This window comes from Phycodurus eques, chromosome 7 (assembly GCF_024500275.1).
Source record: "Phycodurus eques isolate BA_2022a chromosome 7, UOR_Pequ_1.1, whole genome shotgun sequence".
In the NCBI taxonomy this organism is placed as follows: Eukaryota; Metazoa; Chordata; class Actinopteri; order Syngnathiformes; family Syngnathidae; genus Phycodurus; species Phycodurus eques.
In genome coordinates, this window is record NC_084531.1 from 28495863 (window position 1) to 28520713 (window position 24851).

The window sequence follows — 24851 nt, forward strand, 5'->3', positions numbered from 1 at the left end:
GCTAAAATATTCATCGTAATGATTCCCAGAGCCCTCGAGCAAGCCCACTGAAAATTGCTTTTTTATTCATTATTAATAACGACGAATTAGTGTTGTTAAAAGCCAGAGAGGGTGGCGGGGGTGGGGGGAGGGATGGAAATAATTCCAGTATGCGGTAACCATCTTTTTGTAAATGATGATTGCGACATTAGCGAGGTCCCGGGATCGCTTTATTGCTCGCCCCTAATGCAGCCCATTAAGCACCGTGACCGGCAATAGGTGATGAAGTGCTGCTTGTTTTCACGCTCCGGCTGGAGATTTTTTTTTTTTCTTTTTCATTTTTCAGCCTTCATTTACGGTTTCTGGGCAGGAAAGAGGTGTGTTATTCCCATATTTATGCCTACGTGACAACCGGGCAAGGCAGCGCGGTCAAACGGCTGGGATTTTGTTTACGCTGCAGTACCGCCTTACTTACGAGTGACATGACTTTTGAGTTCTTCAAGATGTGAGCCACCGCTAAGCCAATTTTAGTTTTTTTTTTTTTGTCTGGAGTTGCGAGCAAAAATTTGTGTTAGGAGCGCGACAGCAAACTTGACAGCAAGCAGCAGTTTGGAAGATAGTTAACAATGCTTCTAGTTAAAGTTGACTGTAAAACTAAACAGAACACAAAGACAACTACACGCCTCCTAGCTTAATGCTAGCACACAATGCTAAACACTATAGGCTAATGAAACTAGCATCACAATGTGGTGGTTAATACCCTTTAAGCGACAGATATTTGAACACAAACAGTGCAGCAACATGTATAGACAGACAATATAACAATACTCAAAGTCATATATTTATTTTGTGAAAAAAAATTAAGAATGTCATAGACAAGCTAACACAAGTCAGGCCATTCGAACATTTAGAATATTCTTGACTCTAAAGCATTCCATTGTAACTGTGGCTTTCTGTTTCGGGTCATTGTCTTGCTGGAAGATCAATCTCCTTCCCAGTCTCAAGTCTTCTGCAGCCTCCAACAAGTTTTCTTACAGATTGCCAAACTGTTTTTAGCGCCATCCATTTACCTGCTTCCTTCTCCCTGCTGTTGCCACCACCATGTTTGACAGTGGGGATGGTGCATTCAGGGGGATGATGAGCAGTGTTAGTTTTCCACCTCCCCCAGCACCTTTTTTTTTTTTATTTTTTATTTTTTGCATTCAGGCCCAAATATGTCAACTTTGGTCTCCTCTGACCAAAGCATCATCTGACAAACTGCAAACGGGACTTTGTGCGCTTTTCTTGCAACAATTGCAGCAGTTGGCAGCCGGCACTTGAAGTGGATGGCCACGTCTTGGTAAGATTGCAGTTGTGTCATACTTTTTCCATTAATGGATGGATGGATTGAACGCTGCTCCTTGAGCTGTACAAAGGTTGGAGTTATTATTCTTTTTTTTTTTTAAATAAGCTAACCTTGCTTCGAACTTCTCAACTTTATCCCTGACTTGTCTGGCGAGTTCCTCACACATTCAAGTTTGTGATTGTAAGCTCACAGAATGTGAAAAGTTAGGTTATGAATACTTTTTGAAAGCACTGTAATTGTCAACCCCCCCACCCCCCAAAAAAAGCCAACCTACAATAATGGCCGGTGTGTTCAAAACAGTCGCGTTACTCGAACGAGACCTTGGCAGTCTCGATCCATGTATGGCTCGTGCCAGCATATTGAAGGAGTCTAAGCAGATTCAAGTGTGACACGGATCACTTGACAATGTTGCGTGTACACACACACACACACACACAACACACACAGTCCTCTATGTGCACAGCGCAAGTGTCAGAACTCAAGCGGCTCAAGAGACTTAGCTGAGGCTTGACAGCAACAAGAGCTCACTTTCAGTTAAATATCAATCAAAAGCCAGTGTTTGTGCGTGCGGGCGTGCGTGTGGATAGGTTGCACACGGCTGTCGTATATGCAAAGCGAATGCCTGCAGCTTGTCCTCTGTCGATCAGAGCTTTTGTAAAGGGGAGGAAGAGCGAGATGTCAGTGGGCGGGAAAAATAAATAAATAAATAAAAAGAAGAAAGCCACGTAAATGATATTGTAAGTGCCGGATTACGCCGTGGCGAAAATGTAAATCCACACATTTTTCCAGGCCGAAGATTATGTCCGCCTAATTCAGGGTGCAAAATAGGCAGCAGGGGCGTGTGTGGGGGGAATAAATCCTCCACTTTGAAGATCCAACCACATTGATGCACTTTTATCATGGTCCAGTGCAGGTGGTTCATTTGCACACGCGTGTTTTCGACACGCGAAAGAAACATTACATTGCTGATGAAATAAGACTTCATATTTTGTTGAATATGACGACGATGAGACGAGAGAGAGTTTCAGCTTTGAGTTCCAGGTGTTTAAATACGGAATACAGGAAAAAAAAAAAGGTACCACCAGTCGGTTGCTTGCAGGTGGAACCAACATGAAAACCATATAGCTGTCTGGGGGGGGATAAACAAACAAGACCACTATAAAATATCTTTGGTGTCTTCATCGGAATCATTCAGTCGTCAGGAAAATGTAGCACAATAAGGAAAAGTCTCAGGTCTTATTAAAAGTGGCAAAACATTTGCACATGCAACACTTCAATGATAAGTCTTTTCAAATGTGCTTACTTCATTTCACATAATTCGGCATGCGCCACACACTCGTCGTCTCTGCTCACTAGCGTGCGCAAAAATTGGTTGCATGATAAGTACAGCCGATGTTTACGTGATTTTACTGTCCACAACAAGTTAATTACTAAAACAAGCCATTTGGATCATGTGACAGCTGGCGAAGACCTTTTTTACACTTCGAGTTGGTAATTTTCATTATCTTATGCGTGCACTTGGATCTTGTCAAGCTTAACATGTCCACTCTTGTCATAGTGAAATAGCAATTTTCGAAAACATTACACACTCGGCTTGCTCACTGAATCGTGTTGCTAACTTAAGGTCGAGAGCGTGTGCTCCTAAAATGCGAACGTTAGCCAAAAAGGTCCACCCAGTTAGCAATGAATAAATAAATACAAAGTTTAATGGAAAATCTCAACGGTTTTTGTTTTCAGTCCACAACAAAAATAAAAGAACTGGCCTCACTGTTCCAATACTTTTGGAGGGGATTGCAAACGAAGTATCGAGTCTATATCCTAAAATTGCTGTTAGAAGGCACGCGCAGCCTAAACGTTGTGTTAACATAAAGCTCGTCGCCGCATCAGACTGGCGCAAACGGTCCATCCAACTACGAATGTTTATGAAGCCACAGACCTTCTTTATTTTACACATCGAACACGTCTGGCTTCACGACAACAATAAAAAATGGCCGTGACGAGGCCCGCCTGGATACCGGCAGAATTTATTAGAGCGCTCGCCAATCAATCACCTAAATGGATTTCAAACTGCATTTTAAAAGCTAATTTTCCCGCACTGATAACCTTCGGGAAACGGGAGCGGCGTTATTTATGGAGGCTTTCAGCTTTCGCTAAGTGTGGCGGGATAAATGCAGGAAGGGGGACTACATTGTCTGGCTATTACTCTCCTCTTTTCCGATAGACACTTGAGGTTTTTATTTTTTATTTTTTTAAACTGCGGTTCATCCAAAACCGCAGTGTTTGTGGATTATTTTGTTCATAAAACGTCAGGATGAAGCCGAGAGGCGTGTTTCACAACGCAGTCAAATTAAAAAAAAAAAAATGGCCGTAATAGTTGAAAGCGAAACTTTATTGCGGAAACGACAGGTGACAAGCAGTCTTATTTGATTGGAAGGTGACAGTGCTCCTCTTAATAATACAGTAATGGAAAATTACCCCAAAAATTCACATACTCACATGCATTACAACTGTTGGGTTTTCAGGCATGTTGAGCCCCTCCAACAAAGTGATTCATTTGCGGGGGGTGGTGGGGGGCAAAGAGTGGGCACTCGCACCCCCTTTTTCCATGGCAAATCCTGGGAAAGTATCATCAGAATTTTTTTTTTTTTTTTTTTAATTAATTTTTTTTTTTTTTTTTTTTTTTAAATATGACCTGATTCCCATAACATTACCTTTCTTTGAAAAAAATAAAAAATAAACTTTTAACTGGGAACTACGCACCATATTCCATTCCTATGACATGCAAGTGTACACGTGAAACCTTCGTGGAAGTTTGTCAAAGTACAAATTCGCGCAAAATGCCTGCTTGGAAATGAAACGGCCGACTTGTTGTTACACTTGAGACTTTTTCCATGTATCTTCTCATATAATAGAAATGTCAATTTCGTGTCTATCGATTAAACTGTTGTCAGGGACCGATTTCGTCCAGTTTTCCAGGGGGTCGCTATCGAGTGAGTGTTTGAGAAACGCTATCGCCATTACAGACCAGGACACAACTTCCCGCATATTTCATGAAAAAAAAAAAAAAAAAAAAAAAAAACAATTGAGAAACAAACCTTACCTAAAGTTAAGATATTGGAAAGGAAAACATCAGTTTGATATCAGTTGCAGTATTTAACGCGGTGTGTTTTCAGCCTCTTCGGAAAACGAAGACAAGCACGCGCACACACACACACACACACACACACGCACGGGGCCAACTCACAGATAAAGAGTCCTCTTTTATTCTATTTATACTGCCGGCAGGATTTGTGTGAGGCAGCCAGCAGGGAGGACACAGACATGCTGATTCAATAAAACACCATTATGCTCCTTTTAAAGGCGTCAATTGGCGACATGAGTGAGGGGGTAATTATTATAAATACCAGTAATCAGTGACAATTCTATTCAACGGGGGGGGCACGGCTGGTTTCGCTCTCTCTCACACACACGCACGCACGCATACACACTTGTGCGTGCCTTTAACACACACGTATGTAACAGTGAAGACAAGAATTCTCTTCTTCCAGATGACCTTACATACTCTGACTCAACTGGCATGCAAGTGCTCAAGGAAATGACTAAAAGATACATTTAAAAGAAAATAATCAAATACAGCAGAGCCTTTCAGGTCGAGCATGCAATGCAGTTTTTGTTTTGTTTTTTCACAAAATCATGGAAGTACAATAGAAATGACCTGTTCAAAGACCAAACTGTCATCACCTTTGTCAAATACATTCTTAACTGACGTGTAAAAATAATGAAACGTTGGGAGCGTTCTGAGCTCGTTCACTGCCAGTCGTTTGGAAAACAGCGCCCCATGTTGCCAGCCATCTTCTACTCAAAAGTTGTGCTTCTCTCAAATCGGAAAGCAAAGCAACGTCGCCATCTATAGGGATCTGTTAGTCATTTCAGTGGCTTCCAAATCTGAACTTCACAGATAAACTGTAGGCGGGACCCTCTTCCACACCTCCATATTGAAAGAAATGGACTTGACGAAAAGATATTGGCGCAAACACGCCACTGCTCATCACCAAAAAAAAAAAAGACAAAAGAAAGAAATAATCTTAAGTAGAATGCTAATGGGCCCACACTGCTTTAAATGTGAGTCTGCTTTTTTTTTTTTTTTTGGTTGGTTGGTTCATGACCTGAAACAAGTGACGCTTCTGGCTTGTTTCCTTTTGCCGTCAGTCGTCAGGAAGCATAAAAAAAAAAGAAAAAAAAAAGAAAAAGAAAAACCTGAAAATTCTGGCTGGCGTTCAGAGTAAAACATCTCAAGTAAACGTTAGTTCATGTCAGCGCATGATGAAAGTCATTCGTCTGTGAACAAACCTTAAAAAAAAAAAGGGTAACCTTGTCTGTCAAGCCAAGCAAAACAAAGAAATAAAACAAAACAGCAAAGTGGTGGATGGCAGCCACATGCTGATGGGCCGCTTTCAAAGTGGCCAGTAAAGCCAGCGAAAAGACAATCAGCAGTCATTTCTTCTTTAAAAAGCCATCATGGTCCGATCACGCGTCACGTGTTGCTCGCCAAGTAATAAGAGGAATCTAAGGCCTGACTTTGTGGTCACATTAGCGCGGAGGGCAAGCAATCGCCAGCACGCTTTCGTCTCGTCGACTTTCTCGTCATCGGCGCACTCAACGCGCCGTTTGTTTGCTTAACGGCTCTGACATTGCGCTTGTCGATGCGGACAAAAGAAAGCGGCGTCAGCGAGCCGTAGCTTGGAGTCAAAAGTCAAATTAAATGACGTTTTGTCATTTATTTTTTTAAGATGTGCATACTAACATATTGGGATTGGCGCAACAATAAAAACAAACATTCTAAAGCACTCGGTTGGTCAGCTCCGACAGGTGCCATCTTTTATCGTCCGGCGGGATAAACGACGACGTGAAAGCGACGGGCCCCTTTCCAGGCGTAATTAGCGCCGCGTGCAAGGTTAGCAACGTCCCGACGGGATAGAGCTTTTACATTAGGAACTCAAGATCGCTCTGACGACAAGCAGGACGTGATGTCATTCACATCTCGACGGCTTAAGAGAAGCTCTTTGTAAACTGGGGAGGAGCCAAATGGAGCCTGTGTTGTTAGGGGAAATTACAGAGAGTCCGAGTATAAACTATGAATACAGGCAATTCAATATTTCTTAGGTGGGCATCCATTACTCACCGATTATCGCAGTACCGTAAACAACTGGTGAGGGAATTGATCAATAAATGAACTCCATATGAAGTCAGCGAAATACAGATTTGATCCCCTCGGGAATTTTGAAGTAACCCAAGGAATGAAGGAAAAGTCTCACTGTTGATGGTTGTTTATTGATTCATACTAGACAGTGTACAAACAACGCATAATACAAAAGTTCTAACATTTGTAATTGAATGAAATACGTGTTGGATCCTGAGGCAAATGAGAAGATTCTTGCAGTTGCTCACCAGGTTTGCACACTGCTCACGCGGGGATTTTGGCCCACTCCTCTTTTTCAGAAACTCTCGAAATCCTTCTCGTTTCTTGGCTCCAGCTCGGAAACGTGAAGCTCCCTTCAAAGGTTTTCTATTGCGTTGAGGTGTGGAGACTGACGAGACCACTCCGTGACCTTAACATGCTTCTTCCTGAGCCTTTCCTCTGTTGCCTTAGAAGTTTCATCCAAGATTTGACAGACCGTACATGACTCAGCCCGTTGGCCCCTCAGTGCGCTAAAGTCGCCCTTGCAGAAAAACAGCCATGACGTTTCCAGCTCCTTGCTAGTGCTCTTTGAGTCATCCATTTTTTTGAAACACAGCGGGTGGAGTTGATGTCAAATAGCTCAATTTTGGTTTCATCTGACCACCGCACTTTCTCCCAAATTTCTTGTGTCATTTAAATTTAAAAAATGTAAAATTTTTAAAAATGATATAATTTTTCATTGAATTGAATTAATCAGGTTTTTCGTTTTTTCTTCTTACACATTTTTGACAGATAACCATGTAAACCATTATCAATAAACAAAGGTATAAGCGGTTTTATATTCTAAAATGTTGACACAAAAGAAATATAATATTGCGAAAATGAAGTTGTATTTTTGAAATTCATTTGTATAAAATAGGACTTTCCTCTCCTGTTAAACTCTGACTTTAGTATGACACTACCTTTGAAAAGTACAACCTAGTTCTTTAGATTGATCATATTTTTCTTGAGAAAACTATTTTTTAATGACATTCCAATTTATCTTTTTTTCCTCCTAAAAAAATAAGTGACTTTTGCATTCATATGGCATTGAGGGCTACACATGAAACCGAGGGGGCTTTCTGTTTTTCTCTTTTCCCCCAGAACTTTGGGAACCCCTGCCATTCTGTACTCAATGTGAACTGAACCGCAATCTTAAAATCAAGGTACGTAACCCAACTGTGATTTTTTTGCGCGCGCCCACGATAAATCCGGGCTGGCCCCGAACGTCGCCTTCCCCGGCGTCCCCCGCACCACCCCCGACGGCTTTGCGCTTGTGTATTACAATTGATGACCTTTTAAAGTGAGACCAAACACCGGTGGGCTCTCGGTGCGTAATAATAATAAAATAAAAAGAAAGAGTTACTGTGACCATTCGTCACGCGTGAGAGATGAAACGAGCCGTGAGCATGAGGGAAGCGACTGCTCGACCGCCTCGACGCAGATCAATAGACGGCCTCCGTTTTGCTCTCTGCTACAGAGAAAAAAAAAAAAAAAAAAAAGTAATTATACAGAAGAAATGTTGACAATCAATAGAGCAGTCAGCTGAGGTTAACGTCTGCTGCGCTCGCAAAAGGATGTATGACCCTTCGTCAGCTGTCAATGACACCCTGCCCCCCCCCCCCCCCCACAAAAGAAACCCGTCCCACCACTCACGTGCACACTGACCCCAGCTCCAGAACAAAGAGTTTTAGTCTCCTTCGCCCAATTGTGTATCTTATTGCTCTAATTAGGCTTGAAACCTGGCTCAAAAATGTCAGCTTTTCACAGGCTTCATGTGTGATGTTATCATGTGACGTCAGCGTACATCGAAAGGCCTCAGATCAGCAAGCAATGGATTCATCAAGCAACTAAGGCGACTAGTATTATATTTTACACGTGTATGACAGGTTAAGATGTCAGTCTCCAGCATTTCCATAAGCATAACCAATAATCCAGAATGTGTTATTGATTTTCATCTTCTATTTACACTTGAATTCCAAGTAATAATGTTTTTTTTACTGGAAAGTAACAGCGGTTAACCTGTTTCGACACTTCCTTAACCACCTTCGTGAATGTCAATCAATACCTCAGTTAGCGACGGTCCCGACGAGTTTGGTTCTTGAGGCTCCGTCAAGAACGAGCTTTCACGACCGCATGAGACCACGTGGTCACGAGGTGCAAGGTGGCGGTGTGGATGAGAAACCGAGTAAAGCGGGCTGCACGCAAACCTGACTAGCTAAACCAAGTGCTTGATTACATGATACCGACAATGCCCGCTGTGGTTTGTAAAGCTGAATGTTGAATACAAACACGTGTCACCGCGGGCCGACGCCGACTCTGGAGCCTGGCAGGCGAGCCTATTTGACTCTACCCGGGCTCCAAAGACACCTGGCGTGAGGGACTCCATCAGAACATGATGGGCCGTAAGGGAACGCACCGGCACGTGTGGTCGACCACACGGTGAACCTCTGTGCGCCTTTGAGCTGCCGGGACTCAGCACGGCCTGCCTGCCCGCCCCCCCCCCCCCAACGACCTGTCGCCGGATACCGTGGTAGACTGCGAATACGTGGTAGGACCCGAATCTGGAGAGCAAAGTGGGCAAAATCCCATGATTTTTACACTTCGACGATATTCAAGAATGCACATATGATACTTTTAAAAAAATGCATTCTCATATAATAATAAGGGTTTAACAGTTTGACTAAGTAAGGAACAGATTATTTCCATTCTATCGTACTGGAACAAGCAATCCAACCTACCAGTGCATTTAGTTAGACTTTAATGGCATGATTTCAATATATTTTTGTCTTTGTCCTAGTTTATTTATATTGTTTATTTTCACCTCCGCCACTGTAAACGATCCCAATTTGGATCCATGTTAACTTTAACAACAATCCCCTGGGTAAAAGTCATTGAGTCATTAAGATTCTAGCAGAATTCAGTGAGAAATTACCTTGAGAAAAGAAAAGGAAAAGTCTAAATGTGCACAGTATTGTGCGCGTACAGTACGGGCGCATGAAGCAGCAGCTTGCTATGGTATTAAAATGACATTATAGCACAAACGCTGTCCCTGTGCCACAGCAATTCCTGGACGGATTCATCAACCTTGACATCTACTTTGACTTTGGACCAGCATGAACTTTATAATCCAGCAGTGGTAGTTCAGGGGTCAACAGCAAAGGCAACCAGCGGGCAAGGGAAATCACTGCCTTTTTATCCTCCTCCCACTCCGGAGGGTGAAGAGGAGGTAAAAAAAAAAAAAAAAAAAAAAAAATGCTTCTGACATCCAATTTTCAACTTGATTTATCAGTGCAAAGCCAAAATTGATAGTGTGTCATTACCAGGGAGGGAGCTGTCGTGCAGAGACGTATAAAAGGGCTGCCTCGTTTTGATTTAGCGCGCCAGATCAATACAACCCTATACTGTTTCAATTTGAGCGCTATTGATTTTCCTATGCCCACCCTATACCGGGAGGGAGACATTCATCATGGAGGAGCCGCATAGCGTGATCCAACGCGGCAGCCCCGCAGCCAGATCTGCTTAGTCTCCACTCAGCTCACGTGACCGCACAGCACTACAAAAGCCGCTCGCTTCCTTCGCATTGTTCTATGTACAGTCAAAAGGGGGAGGGGGGCATGGGGGGGGTGGGGGTAAATGATGAGATCACTTTGCTTCGGCAATTTGTCGTTCCCGGTGATTCGGGGTATTAGCAAGAAAAAACATGGACAATGGCTTATCAATTCTAAAATTATACGCTTATGAGCTATTTGTGTTGTCATCGTTGTATTCATCCAAACAAGCGTACCTTTAGTTGTACCAGACATTAAAAAGATAGATAAAAAATATGTTCATTATACGCAAACATATACAGCATCTATAAATAGCAAAATCACTGAAACTGTCATCAAACAGAGGTCTCCTACTTTTATTTGTTTTATTTTTCCCCCAGAGCTGTATTTTTAAATTAAGGCTTTAAGGGGGACATATAAAGAAATAATTGATTCTTTAATTGTTTGTGTAAGTCTAGTTGGGTCTCTGGTGTGCCTGTCCAACAGTCAAATGTGAAATTAAGCAACCAAGAAAAATATTTGGTTTTCTGCCAATCTCGAGGATGCGTCCGTAAACTCGCCGTTCTTAATTTTGGCAAATTGCAAAGTCACACATATTTGACGGTTGCTCCGTTGCATGCAGCACACGCATGGATCTGCAACAATAAATAACCAAGTTTGGCATCCGTGAATTTTCCTATTCACAGATTTTTTGGGGGTATTCTCTTGTATTCACTGAAAACTCACCTATGCTATGTCTCACATAAAAATATTGCTTTACGCCATCTGGTGGCAACTTAGTACCAAGCAATTATGTCAGGCCATAGCTTTGTCTAATAGAAAAAAAAAATGCTTTTCCGCCATCTTGTGTCATCTATAGACAATTAATGATATTTTTTCTAGCTTTTTGCTATTTGCGGCAGGGCTCGGTCCCAATCGCCCATAGCGGGGAGTTCACTAGACCGTAAACTGTCTGACGTGCTGCCGTCATGAGCGAAAACGCTATCATTGTCTTTACGGGGGCTCACTTTTCTTCTTCACATGCCCAAATACACTCGCCTATAATGGCAATACCTTGGCGCCGCCCCCGGTGGTCATCGTAACAAAAGCCGTTCTCGCCGTTGGCGCAGCATTCGGGGTGAAGACGGGGGTGAAACGTCACTCCCATCGAAACGGGCTAATTTCAGCAAAACACAATCGGGTGTGTCAAGTGTGAAGACAACTGGGACAAGTTTAAAATTGCCCCCCAGAAATATACATTTTATTTCATGCAGCAGCAATGATAAATATCCTAGGGTAGGACTTGAGATTTCAGTGCATTAGGCTGAAAATAAACATTTACAGCTAAGCTTTGTTCGCCCCCACCACATCCAATTCAACATGCCGGAGGGCTTTATATTTTACAAGAGCGGCATAAATGGAAAAGTTAATGTAGCATTGAATAAGGCTGAGCTGCCGTGCATGCGACGTCGCCCCGAGCCCTCGGCGGCATATTGCGTCATTTTTCTTCAACAGCAGGTTACCATTAAATTTGAATTCGCTGCATTTTTTGAGTGCTTTTTTTTCCTGCGGTGTCATTTACAGCACCATCGCCAACGCCATCTTCTGTATCCATTCAAAGGCTTTGCGTCAGACACACAGAGAGAGAGAGAGAGCGAGAGAGAGAGAGAGATCCATAAATATTTGAACGAGCCCAGAATTCTTATTTTTTTTTGTGGCCTGACCACTCCCACCCAAGGTTCATTGCATTTCATGGAAGCATTTGCAGCCATAACAAACACGTCTTGTTAAAATTCTGCTTTTGATTCGAGCAATATAAAATGTAAAACCTGCTCAGACAGGATCACGTAATCACTACTCTATGCTACTAGTCGTCATCCAGCCAAATCAGTGGTTAGTGGTTAGTCAAAATGGTTCTATGGTTCCAAGTCTATGGCCTGACTAAATGAAGCTCCTCCCACAGTGTTCCTGGAGCCAAACCAACATTTGTATGTTAGACAAGGCTTTGGCCTGAGCACAAAAACATCAAATAGGTGAGTCCCACCCACAAAATGATGGCGCGCGAATATGCGGTGTATCGCTGAACAAAGTTTGGGTTAAAAAAAGTGATAAGTCATAACTGTAAAACTACGGGAGTTTACTAAAATAGAGTCTGCATTAAAGCACTTCATGAGGCTGGCTGCAGTCTTCTCCTTTTTATGACAGCTGCTCTCGTAAATTTGTTTTGTGGGTGGTTTTGGTGAAGTATTTTTTGGCAGAGTCTTGCTAACCACCAACTAAATAACCACGAAACCTTGGCAGCGTTCTGCTGAAACAAACATCACTTGTGCGCTCAGTTTGTCCAAAACGAGAGCCGGTTCTTCATCTTTCCCCTTTCGCTGTCCGGAAGCAGAGAAGTGGACGAGCGCTTATTTTAACAGGACCCATGGGGGCGGCAGAGAGGGGGAGGGGCACAGTCCGAAACGACCACCAGGTGCTGGTGTGTGTTGCTGAGCAGGTCAATGGATGCCTGGACAGAAAACACCCCCCACCCCAGATACACACACACCACCCGCCAAACTGTCGGATGAGCGGCCAATCAAGCGTCCCCCTGGGGGTATAAGGCCGCCCCGCGCTGTAATTGCGTTTGCTGACCCTGGTGGATTCTGGGAAAATGACATTAACCCGCAGCCTCATCCTACCACGGCAGAGTTTTGAGCAAACTTCTCACTCAGTTTGAGGGTGCTGTAAAAACCTTTTTACCATGACTCGCTTATCCAAGCACATTCAGACACCTTCATGGCCTCACAGGCAGTCGGAACTTAGACAACTCTCACACCAATTCACGTAAAAAAACTGCCATGCTGTAATTTGAAAGACATATATATATATATATATATATAGAGGAGGAATTGGTTTGCAATAATGAATTGTAGCAACCCTACTGTTGTGTTATGTCGACTGTTGCTAAAGTTCCGACTGTCTGTGAGGCTGTGAAGGTATCGTGGGAGGAGGGGGTGAGATTGGGTTCCACAAAAACCGCGCAGTAAATCAAATACGGCAAGTAGCAACCAATCATTTATTATATTACTATATACATTTCTAAGTTTCCTATACCTATATGGATTTCAATGCCAATTTGTGAAACTGCCCTTCAGCGATAGATGAAGGAATTTTTTTGGGCCACTTGAGGGCACCATCCACACACACAAGCACATGCCAATTGGGCATGCCCTGTTTGAAGGACGTGGACGACATCCCATACAGACATGGTGTGAACAGGCGATTTCCTGGGTTAACCATTTTTGCACATTCCTCACACTTGTGGTCCTGGCAATGTACTCAGCAAAAAGCAATATGGGCGCTGACAATTAATTACACAGACTAAACTACAGTACTGTTGTAGAAAATCAAGCTAAATATTGCTCTTTACTTGCTTTTTTTCCTGTTGATATTGTTATGCGCGTGTCCATTAGCTATTTCTCAGGTTGGTATTTGTGAGTTTATTTCCTAAAACTCTGACTGTGGCTTGTGTTCTAAATGGGTAAGGTTTCTTTTCTGCTAAGAACAAGAGCTCAAATGACCTTCAGCGAGTCATTGCTGCCAAATTGAAATCAATTAGCCTGTAAAGATGACGGTATCAGAGATGTGCAGGTGAGTAATTGCACTACATTGACCTTTAAAAAAATAAAAATAAAAAATAAATCTGTGATGCACTCAATCCGCAATTCAGTGAGGGATTAGTGTATTTGAGGATAGATTTACATATTTTGCAAGCGACCGTCCTGACAGTTTCATTTTTAGTAAAATATTGCCGGACACTGAAAAGTCAATTAATTGGCCAAGGCCCTCAATGATCATGTCAACATCTGATCTTTCACCTTATTTACAATAGGTAAGTTTATTCAAAACTGTATAAGTACAATTATTTAAAGCCGGCGTTCCGTCTCTCTTTCTGCCCCCAGGAGGTACCCTGGTGCCTGTTGTTTACAAACATTTTTATCGAGGCTACTCACCTCTGGCCCAGCGTTCCCCAGGCGCCATGTTTGTTGGTGAGGATGTTGACGATCTTCTGCCGCAGCTGATTGGCCGTCACGTGGTCCCGATGCTTGGCGGCGCTGATCAGGTGGTCGCACATCTTCTCTTCCTCTCGCCTCTCGGCAGCGTATTGGCCGCAGTTGGACTGAATCAATGAAGACAATGAGACAATGTGTAAAGCCCATTACAGTATATACTGTTGCAAATAGTAAGTGTTCTTTGAGCGTGTGTGTGGGGCCGGTATTTGAATGCTTAAACTATAGCAAAACAATGTTTGACTGTTTGGAACAAAGGGCATTTTTTGGGGGGTAAACTATCACAATATCATTTCAAGAGTGCACACTATCCACATCCTCTATCCACATCCTCTAATGGAGCATTTGTCACTCTGACTAATGCTCCGGCTTCAGTCAACACACTTGAGTGCGCCGAGATATTAGCAGACAGCGGAGAGATATATTGGGGCTCCCTCGGAGGAGGGCCGTAAATCACGGCCAGCTCGCCGAGGCGAGTCCATTCGAGGGGGCTCCCTGCTCGGCGGACGTGGCTATTAAAAGCAGAAAGGAAAATAGTTTAATAGAGCCGCAAGGACCGTCACCTGTCAAGGACGAAACACCGCTACAGATCACCGTGCCAAGTCTATTATTGGCTTCTTTTGAAGAGGAAATGGGCTATTTTGCGGGAAGCCAAATAACAAGGCTTACTTACAAATCGTACATACTGTATAGACTAGCATATACTGTACGTCTATTGAAAATTGTAAGTGTATTGTATTCGTTTATTGGCCATAGAACATGATTTGGTATCCAAATGAGAGCATTTATTCATCCCAGACAATATATGGATTGTGAAACAAAAAAATAATAATCATAACAACAATAATAATCACAACAACAGCAACGTTTGGAGAAATTGATCAAATGTCAACAAGATAAAATACAATTACATTGGGGAAAATAGAGATGTAAAAAAATAATAATTACAAAATAATAAAAATGCATAGAATTAAATGAAAAAGTTATCAAAGAAAATAGAAAAAAACTAAATCTATAAAATAACATGAGAAATGCAATCTGAAGAGAAAATAAAAATAAAAAACAAATTTGAAAAACTAAAAGTATATAAAATGGACAAAAGAGACATTTTGTTTTTAAATCTATGAAATAAAATAACATTTATACAAAATACAATTAAAAAAAATTTGAAAATAAAAACAAATAATTAGAAAATAAACACCATACAAAATATTGTCAAAAGTTAATACAATAAATAAAAGAAAATACATTAAATATGCCAATAATGGCCACGGATTTGATTTATCCATCCATCCATCCATCCATCCATCCATTTTCTGAGCCGCTTCTCCTCACACGGGTCGCGGGCGTGCTGGAGCCCATCCCAGCTATCATCGGGCAGGAGGCGGGGTACACCCTGAACTGGTTGCCAGCCAATCGCAGGGCACGGATTTGATTTATATAAATTTGAAATATATTAATTAGATACTATCTATCTATCGATCCATCTATCATTTCACATAAAGTACATCGGAGCATCTCAAAGTAATATAGACAGACTCCATATCTTTGCTGCTTGAATGGGATTGTCTTACAAACCCCCCCTGGGAGGACGCCGGCTAATATTCAAAATCTAATTTGCTAACAGAAGCCGGGAGCTAATTGAATTTCCTGCATCAATTTTGAAATCTGTCAGATATTATACTTGAGCGTATTCCTCATCAAGAGCGTAACTCGATCTGCGCGTGGCCACGTGACGCGTCGTGACAAATATCATTTTCGAGCGCTCGACGCGCCGCCCCTGACGCTGCCTTAATTGTAAACGCGTCTTATCCGCGCGCCGCGTCTTCCATCTTTGAGAGGCACGGCGGCGATAATAAAGTGTGGGCTGTCACGAGTTGGCAGACAGAACGGATGGGGCCAGGTACACGCGAGCAACCGCCCCCGAACCCGCCCCCGTCTTCTTCTGACATTGCACATCCAGACGTATCCTCCAGTTTATCTGGCGGGTCAAGGATCCCGGGCGACTGTAAATCAAGCAGCTGTTTGAGGACGGCTGCTGTTGGCAGATAAGAAAGTCATCACTCCCCACACGTACACGCTGCTAACAGAGGTGACACGCTGGTTGCCTCAATGTGTCCGTTTTCTTCTAAGACACACACACACACACACACACACAACAACCGCCTGTATATTTAACACACTATCTAAATATATACTGTATGTATCCTATTAACAAACCCGCCTTAACTTACCTACCTATCTCCTGATCTATCTATCCTACCTATCCACTCAACCTACTGACCTACTCACCGAGTGATTCTAACTACCTGACCGATCCACCTACTCACCAATCTATCCTACCTTCACCTAGCGACTGTGCTAACCGATCTACAGTGCCTGCATACCTACAGTCTCCCTACCTTTAGCGATCTAGCCTAACGACCTACCTACTAGGGCTACGAACCAATGAGTGCTGATTCGAGTCCGCCGAATCGGAATTTTCTGGTTTGATTCACAACGAATAACATACGAATTCCTTGATTCTGACATGAGCGGCAATGGTGCAACGCATATTTCATGACGTTTACCCTTTTCCCTTTTTTTTAAACTCCATTTTGACTGATTGCGCATGGTTTCCGTACATATACGCTGTTGTAGATCGCCGCAGAAAGTTGGTTTGAAAGAAGAAAACAAACTAACCTATATACAGTAGCAACGCCACCTACTGACCTACACACTGTACCTACCTAGCGATCTATCCTATTTACCTACCTACCCGCTCTATTCACCTACTTAACCACCTACCAGCATTACATACCTCTTATCTACTGCCCTAACCTACCTAGCGATCTATTTTACTCATCTCCCGACCTACCCAAACACCTGCCCTAACTACCTACCAACTAACCTACCCATCTATCCTACTTTACCTACTGTATCTACCTACCCAGGCTACAGACCAACCAATCTATCCTACCAACCCATGTACACTAGCTACCCATTTATATAGAATTCTACAATATCAATTTCATCTGTATTTATTTTGAGTGCTTGTTTTTGTAATGTGTTGTGTCCTCATTGAAGTCCAACAGCGACAGTTGAGGCTCATGAACTTCAGGTCAATGACAGGACAACTTTCCAATGCAAAACGTGTACCTCGAACTCGGCGTGTTTGTGGACGTCCTCGGCTCGCTGTCTGTTCAGGATGAACTCGGCCTCGTTGGCCACGCGGACAATGTGGTCCTTCATGGCGTGACACAGCAACCTTTGCAGAATATACATACACGCTGTTCTTGGGAAAAAAACATCATTTATCTTCTTTTAAAGGCTTTTAAGACTTGGAGGAAGCATTTGCAGGTCCCCCTGCAGCATTACAGGAGGACGGCCCCATTTTACACATCATTAGGCCGGCTTTGTTTGAATTAAAAGCGCTTTTATACAGTCAGTAATTTGCCTGATGTCCCAGCAAGACTTTCAGTTTACCACGCAGAAATAAAAAGACTTCAATCAGCGTTTCGGACAGCTGTTCTTCTCTGTAACTAATGAGGCAATGATGGGTTCTCATGAGAATTTAGTTGGAAAGGGTAAGGGGAAATAAATGTAGGGTTGTATGCAGCCCTGAATCTGAACATGTGACATTTCTATTTGTTTGACTTATTACAGTTATTTTTTTATTTTATTTTTTTGTATAGAATCCTACTAATCCGACTACTAGGCACTGTTCTGCCAGCCCAAGTTGTAGTACCACAGTCTTTGGAGGTAAGGGTTTTGACGGTAATTAAGTCGAAAATTGAACGAAAAAGAGAACATTAACGCCTGAACTAATGCTCAATGATTGTCACTGTGCCCATTTACAAACTCGAGTCGAGTTAAGCCCCAGCATATTTGTGGTTCGGCGTTCGCGAATTTGCCTATTCGCCGATTTCTTTCAGGGGGAACCGAGCCTACGTTATTTGCTGACACATTCTCCCTTTGCGCTTGCAAAACAGTATTGCTTTGGCGCGATCTGGTGGCATCTTGAAGTCAAGCAAGTATGTTGAAGTCAGTTGAGGAGTTTCATTTCGATACAAGCCGTGCTTTGCTGCCATTTTGTGGCATCTATAGGCAATTATAAAACTTTTAAGGGGGGCGTCAATCACTCGTGGCTTTTCGTGGCGGTTCACTGAACGTGATTATTTTTTTTTTGTATGAAATCCTATTAAATTCTGGTCATCTGAAATTAAACTATAAATTGACTTTTGAATGCAAATATTTTCCAGCTAGCAATGCTAACAGACAGGCGACGGGGTATGAAAATCAGAACCATGGATAGCGCAGTGTGCCGCCACACTGACTCTTTATCCTGGCGCCAACGGGGCAGGGGGGCACTGAAAGAATCCCGGGCCCGGCTGGGCATTGGAGCAGGGGGTCGTGCCAGATGGGTCAGCAGATGGGCGAGGAGGCTGAGCCGCCCCTGATCTGCTCAACGGAAACCCCCCACGAGTCTGCGCGACGAGGCAGACGTTACGAGAGTGTGGCTGCACTCTATTGACTGTTTTTCTGCGTACACACTCTGATTTACATTTATTTTACACCAGTTTGTCAAACTGATATGATGGCAGGAAAAAACCTGAAGGACCCATGCCTGAAATTGAACAGGAAGTCAGCCATTGAAGTAGCCATTTTGGGTGACGAGAAGACTCGCCCAAATGAGACCCAATCGCAAGCAAGTATGCTTGACAAATGGGCATTGTTGCCCTACGGCGTTTAGTATAGGGGTGGCGCATACCATAAAATGTTTGATTATCATTTCAGGGACTCGTTATGAAAAAGAGGGTGCAAGGGTTCCTGGAAAGTTCGAAAATGTTGCCTCCGGTGCCAGTGTCACACCGATCGTCACAAAACTGGGGTGGACACGTCAAAGTTTCAATGGCCGAAATTGAACACGAAGTCGGCCATTTTAGTTTAAAGCAGCCATTTCCACTGCTCGATGAACAGCTACTTGGGAATTCGACCAAATAACCCCCAATCGGAAGCGGGAACCCTTGACATAAGGACAACGCTTTTTGCCTTCGCCACCTAATGTGGGATAAGCATGACGTCAAAGTTTGATGACCATTTCATCCATGAAAAGGGCCCCGTCGCTGCTTGCAGCTTCAATGAATCACTTTATTCAGATGTACCGGCCTCGGGTTTGCACTTGGGTCGCCCTCCACAAGGAATTAACGATACAGATGAGGTGACATTGTTTGGCATCGATATGAAAAACTCAATGAGGCTCTCAGTGCTGCATTGATTGCCTACCTTCCTTCGTTGATGAGCTCAATAAAGGCCAAGCCGGCGTTCTTCTGGATGGAGTTCTGCCACTCCTGAGAAGAAAAGAACAGTAAGTTGCATAAGTGAGTTCCGTTGAAATTGCATATTTCTAAGATCATCTCATTTGGTAAGAAAAGAAAGAGCGTTAAGTTCGTGACAAAACAATGGCGGCGGCGAGAAGCTGCAAACCACATGTGTGATTGTGCCGTCCCGTGTGGTGAAAAGCTCTGTAAACACCCCAGAGACATAATTGCGGGATGAAACCGTATCCTCCCGCTTTAAATGCGGCCATTTCCTCCGGCCTGCGCAGTGACAGATTAGCAACCGAGCTGTCCCCGAACGCGCCTGCCTGATTTGCCATTCACCATCTCTGGAAATGATTAAAAGGACGCTCCCCTAGGTGTGGGAAAGCGGGCTCTCTCCTGTAAACTCACGGTGGGGAAGGAATAATCGGAACAAATTCAGATCAGATAACTGAGCTCATTGAAGACGTCGCATCTCAAGTTGTGCGTGAATGCGTACGGCGTCGGCGGCGTCGTCGTCCAGGCACGCTCGTGCGGTTTTGCTCGTCATACCTGACAATAACATGGCGGTACACACGGGAGTGACCCGCGCATGTGTTAACTAAAGGAGACGATGAAAACAAACTGCTGAGCATCTGGTGTCCAAATGTTCCCCGTAACCCCCCCCCCCCCCAACCCTTACACAAAACACCCCCCGATCTCCTCGCCCCCTTTTCTGTGGTACAGTGTCAGCCTGCGGAATAAGCTGTCGTGGATTTGGACAGGGATCGTGCCCCGCTCCGGCGCTCACGTGACAAAAATAAACACAGAAACGGAGGCGCGTGCGACACCTACAGTAAGCGACTCCGTCTGACAAGGTTTGGACTGAAATGTTTGGAGTGCAACGATATGTTTAGAGAACATTTCGGAATGTTTGTCGACAGAAAAGTGAGTGGCTACCACCGCACTGAAATGTTGACAGAGAATCCCCAAAAGCTTGATGATTTTTTTATTTATTTATTTATTTTTAAAATCACAGCCACTTCGAAAGGGACGGACTGGGAACTAAACCGCCGCCATCACGTTTCCGGAAGGCATTTTCTTACAGGTATCGATTAAATATTTATAAAGTTGTCTGATCAATTTCGCAAAACAAAAAACAGAAACACTAACCACGTTCCATTTTTGTTCGATTAAAATCCAATTATTATTGCAATAATTTTTTCCCCCGATGACTATATATTTTATCTTACTTCCTTTTTCTTTCTATGTGGGCACGTCAGCCATCGGGATCATTTTCAGCACTTTCTCCATCAATGACAGAACACAGTTAAAGACCTGAAATCCCCAAACTCTCGTATTTTTTTTTTTTTGGGGTGGGGGGGAAACGTTTCCCGCTTTCATCTCTCTGAGATTCGGCAGGGCAGCGAGTATTTGTGAGCGCTCAGATGCGACCTGTCAGTGCGCATGGAGCCTTTGCTTTTATCTGCTCGGTGATCCTCTCCACATCTGGAGGCCTTCCATCACTAAATCTCCACTGGCTCCACTCCTTCGCGTCGCCGCCGCCCGCTCCCTCCCCGCCTCCCTCGCGTACACGCAAACTGTTACAAGAAACAGAGCTGCTTGACCTTTTCGCTCAGCCGAGGAAAGCAAAAGGAGCCGGGCGTCTGCGGCCCGTCGCGCGAGGCGCGCCGTGATTGCTGCCATTAGTATGCATGAATAAGAGGAGGCGGGTCATTTGCGCTAATTTATGCAGAAAAGTGACAGGCCACAAAACAGTGAGGGTTCGAGGGTCAGTGAAATCTGTCTGAAAACATTACAGTAAGGGGTGGGGGGGGGGGGGGGGGGGGGGGGTTTGACCAACTTGGCGTTTTGTACCTTGGAATACTTGCTGTGGGTCTTGGGTTTACGAGAGGAGTTCCACAGCTAGAGTGAGCACCCGCGACTTTGCGGTTTCTCATTCGCAAATTCGCTTACTGGAGGATTTTTGCCAGAATAATTCACCTATTCGTTGTTTCTGCGTCATCTGGTGGCATCTTGGTGCCAAGGCACAATGTTGAAGTCATTTGAGGAGTTTCATTGAGACAAACAATAGTGTTTTGATGCCATCTTGTGGCATCTATAGGCAATTACAAAAATTTGGGGTTATAGGGAATAGGCAGGGCTTCACAGTACAAGGAATGAAATAGTCCGCATTGAATTTGCATTTTGTTCATTAGTTTTTTTGTGCGTGTATTCAGTACAGTACAATTGTATCACAGTCCAGATAGTGTTGCGCCCAAACTGCCGGTTGCTAATAGCCATAGCAGTGTTAGCACACACAGCGGCGGTCCAGCTCTGCATGAGAGGAGGCAGTCGAAGGGCACGCCACTCTTCTCTTTGGTCGCTCTTTGAGGCCTTGTCGTTTGTTCGATATGTCCGCCGGAGTTTCATCCCCGGACCCCTTAATGGCAGAAACCACTCGAGCGGCGGTACTGCTATCTGAGGATCATGGGAGAATTGCGGGGGTCTGGGCCGGGGCGGCAGCGGCAGACGCGGCAGCGCTGATCCTCTCACGTGCAATAAATCCAAACGTCCCGCAGAAAAACCCACAGAAAGGCGAGCCCGTCAGAGAACTTCCACTAACTCAACGCCGGCTGTCCTATTTGCAAGTTTTTTTTGGCGGGGAGAGAGTGTGAATGACAGCCCCCGTAGAGGCGGGGCCGAGCACCCTGCCGGAGAGAGGACGTTCGGGGATGCGACAATCCACCTTCTCCTGTCTGGATCCACAAAAGAGGCACCAAGTAATGGCTTCCTTATGGCCCTCCCGACGTAAGACTGATGGGCTGACAGAAGGTATGTTAAATATCTCCCTTCGAACTGCTACATCGGGGCTCCGACCTTGCTTAAAACAAGGGCTTAACAAGAGCCTCACAGGCTCGGCTCCGAGGTAATCAGTCACCGGAGGGGTGGGAGTTGGCTGGCGGTGGGGGGGAGGGGAGGTGAGGCGAGAAAGTCACTGCTGCTGCTGCTGCCGGTTGTCTGCAGCAGGAACTTTTTACATAAACAAAACGACGACAAGCTAAGCGGCGGCAGCAAAGAGTGAACTATTTCACCCTCCCGTTCGGTGGCAGGTCAACTCGACCCTGTTTCAAAGTCAAAATAATTGCCCCAACTTCTTCATTTTTGGCTCCATATTGCTAGCCAAAATTTGACTTCAAGTTAGCTTCAGAAATGTTACGGTACCGCAATGCCCTCGAGCGTAAGAAAGGAGAGCCACAGTTCACGATGCACTCTCAGCCGTTTATTGAACAGAACAAACAGTCGTACACGCAAATACAAAATGAGATCTGCTGTAGGCCACAACTCTCTCCCAGACTAACCACACAAATGTCACCCGCTAGACCACGCCCTTTCAAGGCACACATCAATACACAAATACGACAGTCAGTGCGTGTGTGACTTGGTTTTATTACACCTAATAAAACCCTTTATTTACATTCTCTTTTATGATTTTTTTATACAATAACAGTGCTATTTTTGTTTATTATTAGTTTTTTGGGTGGGTGCATCAGATTAATAGCATCATTTCTTATAATGGACCAAACTTAAATTGTTAGGATTCATTTGACTGGGGGAAACATTGGGGTTCATAGTCATAGTTTATTGATCTGCAAAAATAAAAATTTAAAAAGTCATGTTGCATTTTTAAAATCAGTCATATTGTATTTTGTATTATCAGTCATATATATATATTTTTTTAAATTAATGTTGTCGTGACTACACACCTTGAACATTTTTTGGCGCACCAAAGAATCAAACACCACAGAAGGGTTTCCGCATTCATTCTCGAACTGAGGTCGAACTTGGGCCTCCACAAAATAATTTGCAATTAATTGTATCATTTATTAAAAAAGTACAGACCTCCATTTTGGGACCAGCTCACCAATAAAACCAATTATTCCTCCATAGCGCTCTCGTACTCCTTTCTCATGTCAAGTTAGACAGGTGAGTTATTTCAAATTATTTGCGGCCTGGGAGCACACACCTCGGGTCAAACGTTTCCCCAGACAAACTTACTTGAGAGCAAAGCAGCATAACGAGCTCCACCACTGACGTACTCGACTTCATGCACACGAGCCCTGGAGAGACAATAAAAAAAAATAAAAAATAAAAAACACACAAATTAGTTTGGTAATTTCACACATAACACCCATGAATATTTGTAGGATTAAAAAAAAACAAAAACAAAAAACAGCTGTGCACAAAATCTTGCATGATGTCAGCATACTGGCAACAACTCACTTTAGCAAGAATCAATTGACTATATGATCTTTTTCATGCTTTTTTTGTTTTATACCAAATGAGGCAACAGGCTCAACAAGTGCTGTTAAGAGAAGACAGATTGTGTTTCAGCCTGGTTACTCCCAGTCAAATTTATGCCAGCCGCTTTTAGCCCTGGAACAGATTACTTGTATTTAGATTATTTCCGACGGGGAAAATGTCCAATCCAAATAATTGGGAACAGATTATGGTTGACTTCAAGAGTTTCCATTGTATTTTCTTAAACACATAATGTAAAATCATAGAAATGGATTACACAAGCACAGTGGCAAAAGACCACAATGAATCCCCCTGGCGTCCCTCTGCACTTTCTCACGCATTCCAACATGCGGGTGGATGAAATTATCAAAGCGTTAGTTGCTCTATCTAGTGGGGTTGGTGATAATTACACATTAATCCAATTCCCTTTATTTGTATCCAAGGGAGAATACAATGCATGGAGACTAGCGGACATTCCAGGAGACAACAGTACAACACAGAAATCACAAATCAGATCAAATGTGTTGGATTGTCTTGAACTTTATCCCCGCTGTATTACAGTTGTTTCTCAGCAAATGTTCCTGGGACAATTTGATTTGTTGTTTAATTATCAAAAAGGAACAACCTGGGGGTTTAAAAAAAAAAAAAAAAAAAAAAAAAACAACAATCACAATAGATTTTTTTTTTTTTTCTTTTTACCAACCAGTTTATTACAAAATGGTCGACAAGTGGAAGTAGTTTCAAACTGAAAAGTGACTATGTTTTTTTTTTTTTTTTTTTTTTTTTTTTTTTGAATCGGTAACTTGAAAAACGAGTCAACAACGGAAAGACTCCACACGCGCGCGCACACACACACCGTAGGTATGTGCGCACTCGCTCACGGGGATAGCATTCCAGCTGACAACACTGTAATGAAAGGACGGCCAGGTGTGAAAAGCTCATTTGCAGAAACAATGGCTTCTCCCTGCGCTTGTCTGCAGAGACGCATTAAAGGTCAGTCATTAGCAAACCCCCCCCCCCCCCAAAAAAAAGAAAAAGAAAAATGCAAAGCTGTCACACTCATTAGAGGCCACGACATGAAGAAGTCGACATAGTCTGTGGAGTGACAGGCTGTCACTCAGACAAGAGTTAACACGCGCTTACGTA

At 43.5% G+C, this 24851-nt stretch overlaps 2 protein-coding genes across 2 annotated transcripts in view; one reads left to right on the forward strand and one right to left on the reverse strand.

Moving 5' to 3' along the window:
• The window catches only part of mab21l1 (mab-21-like 1), a 36006-nt gene extending 21919 nt beyond the window's left edge, over positions 1-14087 (forward strand). The window contains exon 3 of the transcript XR_009768950.1: positions 14017-14087. The gene's annotated coding sequence lies outside the window, so the exon portion shown is untranslated. The remainder of the gene's footprint in view (positions 1-14016) is intronic.
• The window catches only part of LOC133405443 (neurobeachin-like), a 132172-nt gene that overhangs the window by 98321 nt on the left and 9000 nt on the right, over positions 1-24851 (reverse strand). The window contains exons 4-7 of the mRNA XM_061682373.1: positions 23463-23524; positions 19390-19454; positions 17263-17371; positions 14068-14234 (exon numbers count right to left, since the gene is read on the reverse strand). Of these exons, the coding sequence (XP_061538357.1) occupies positions 14068-14234; positions 17263-17371; positions 19390-19454; positions 23463-23524 (403 nt within the window). The remainder of the gene's footprint in view (positions 1-14067; positions 14235-17262; positions 17372-19389; positions 19455-23462; positions 23525-24851) is intronic.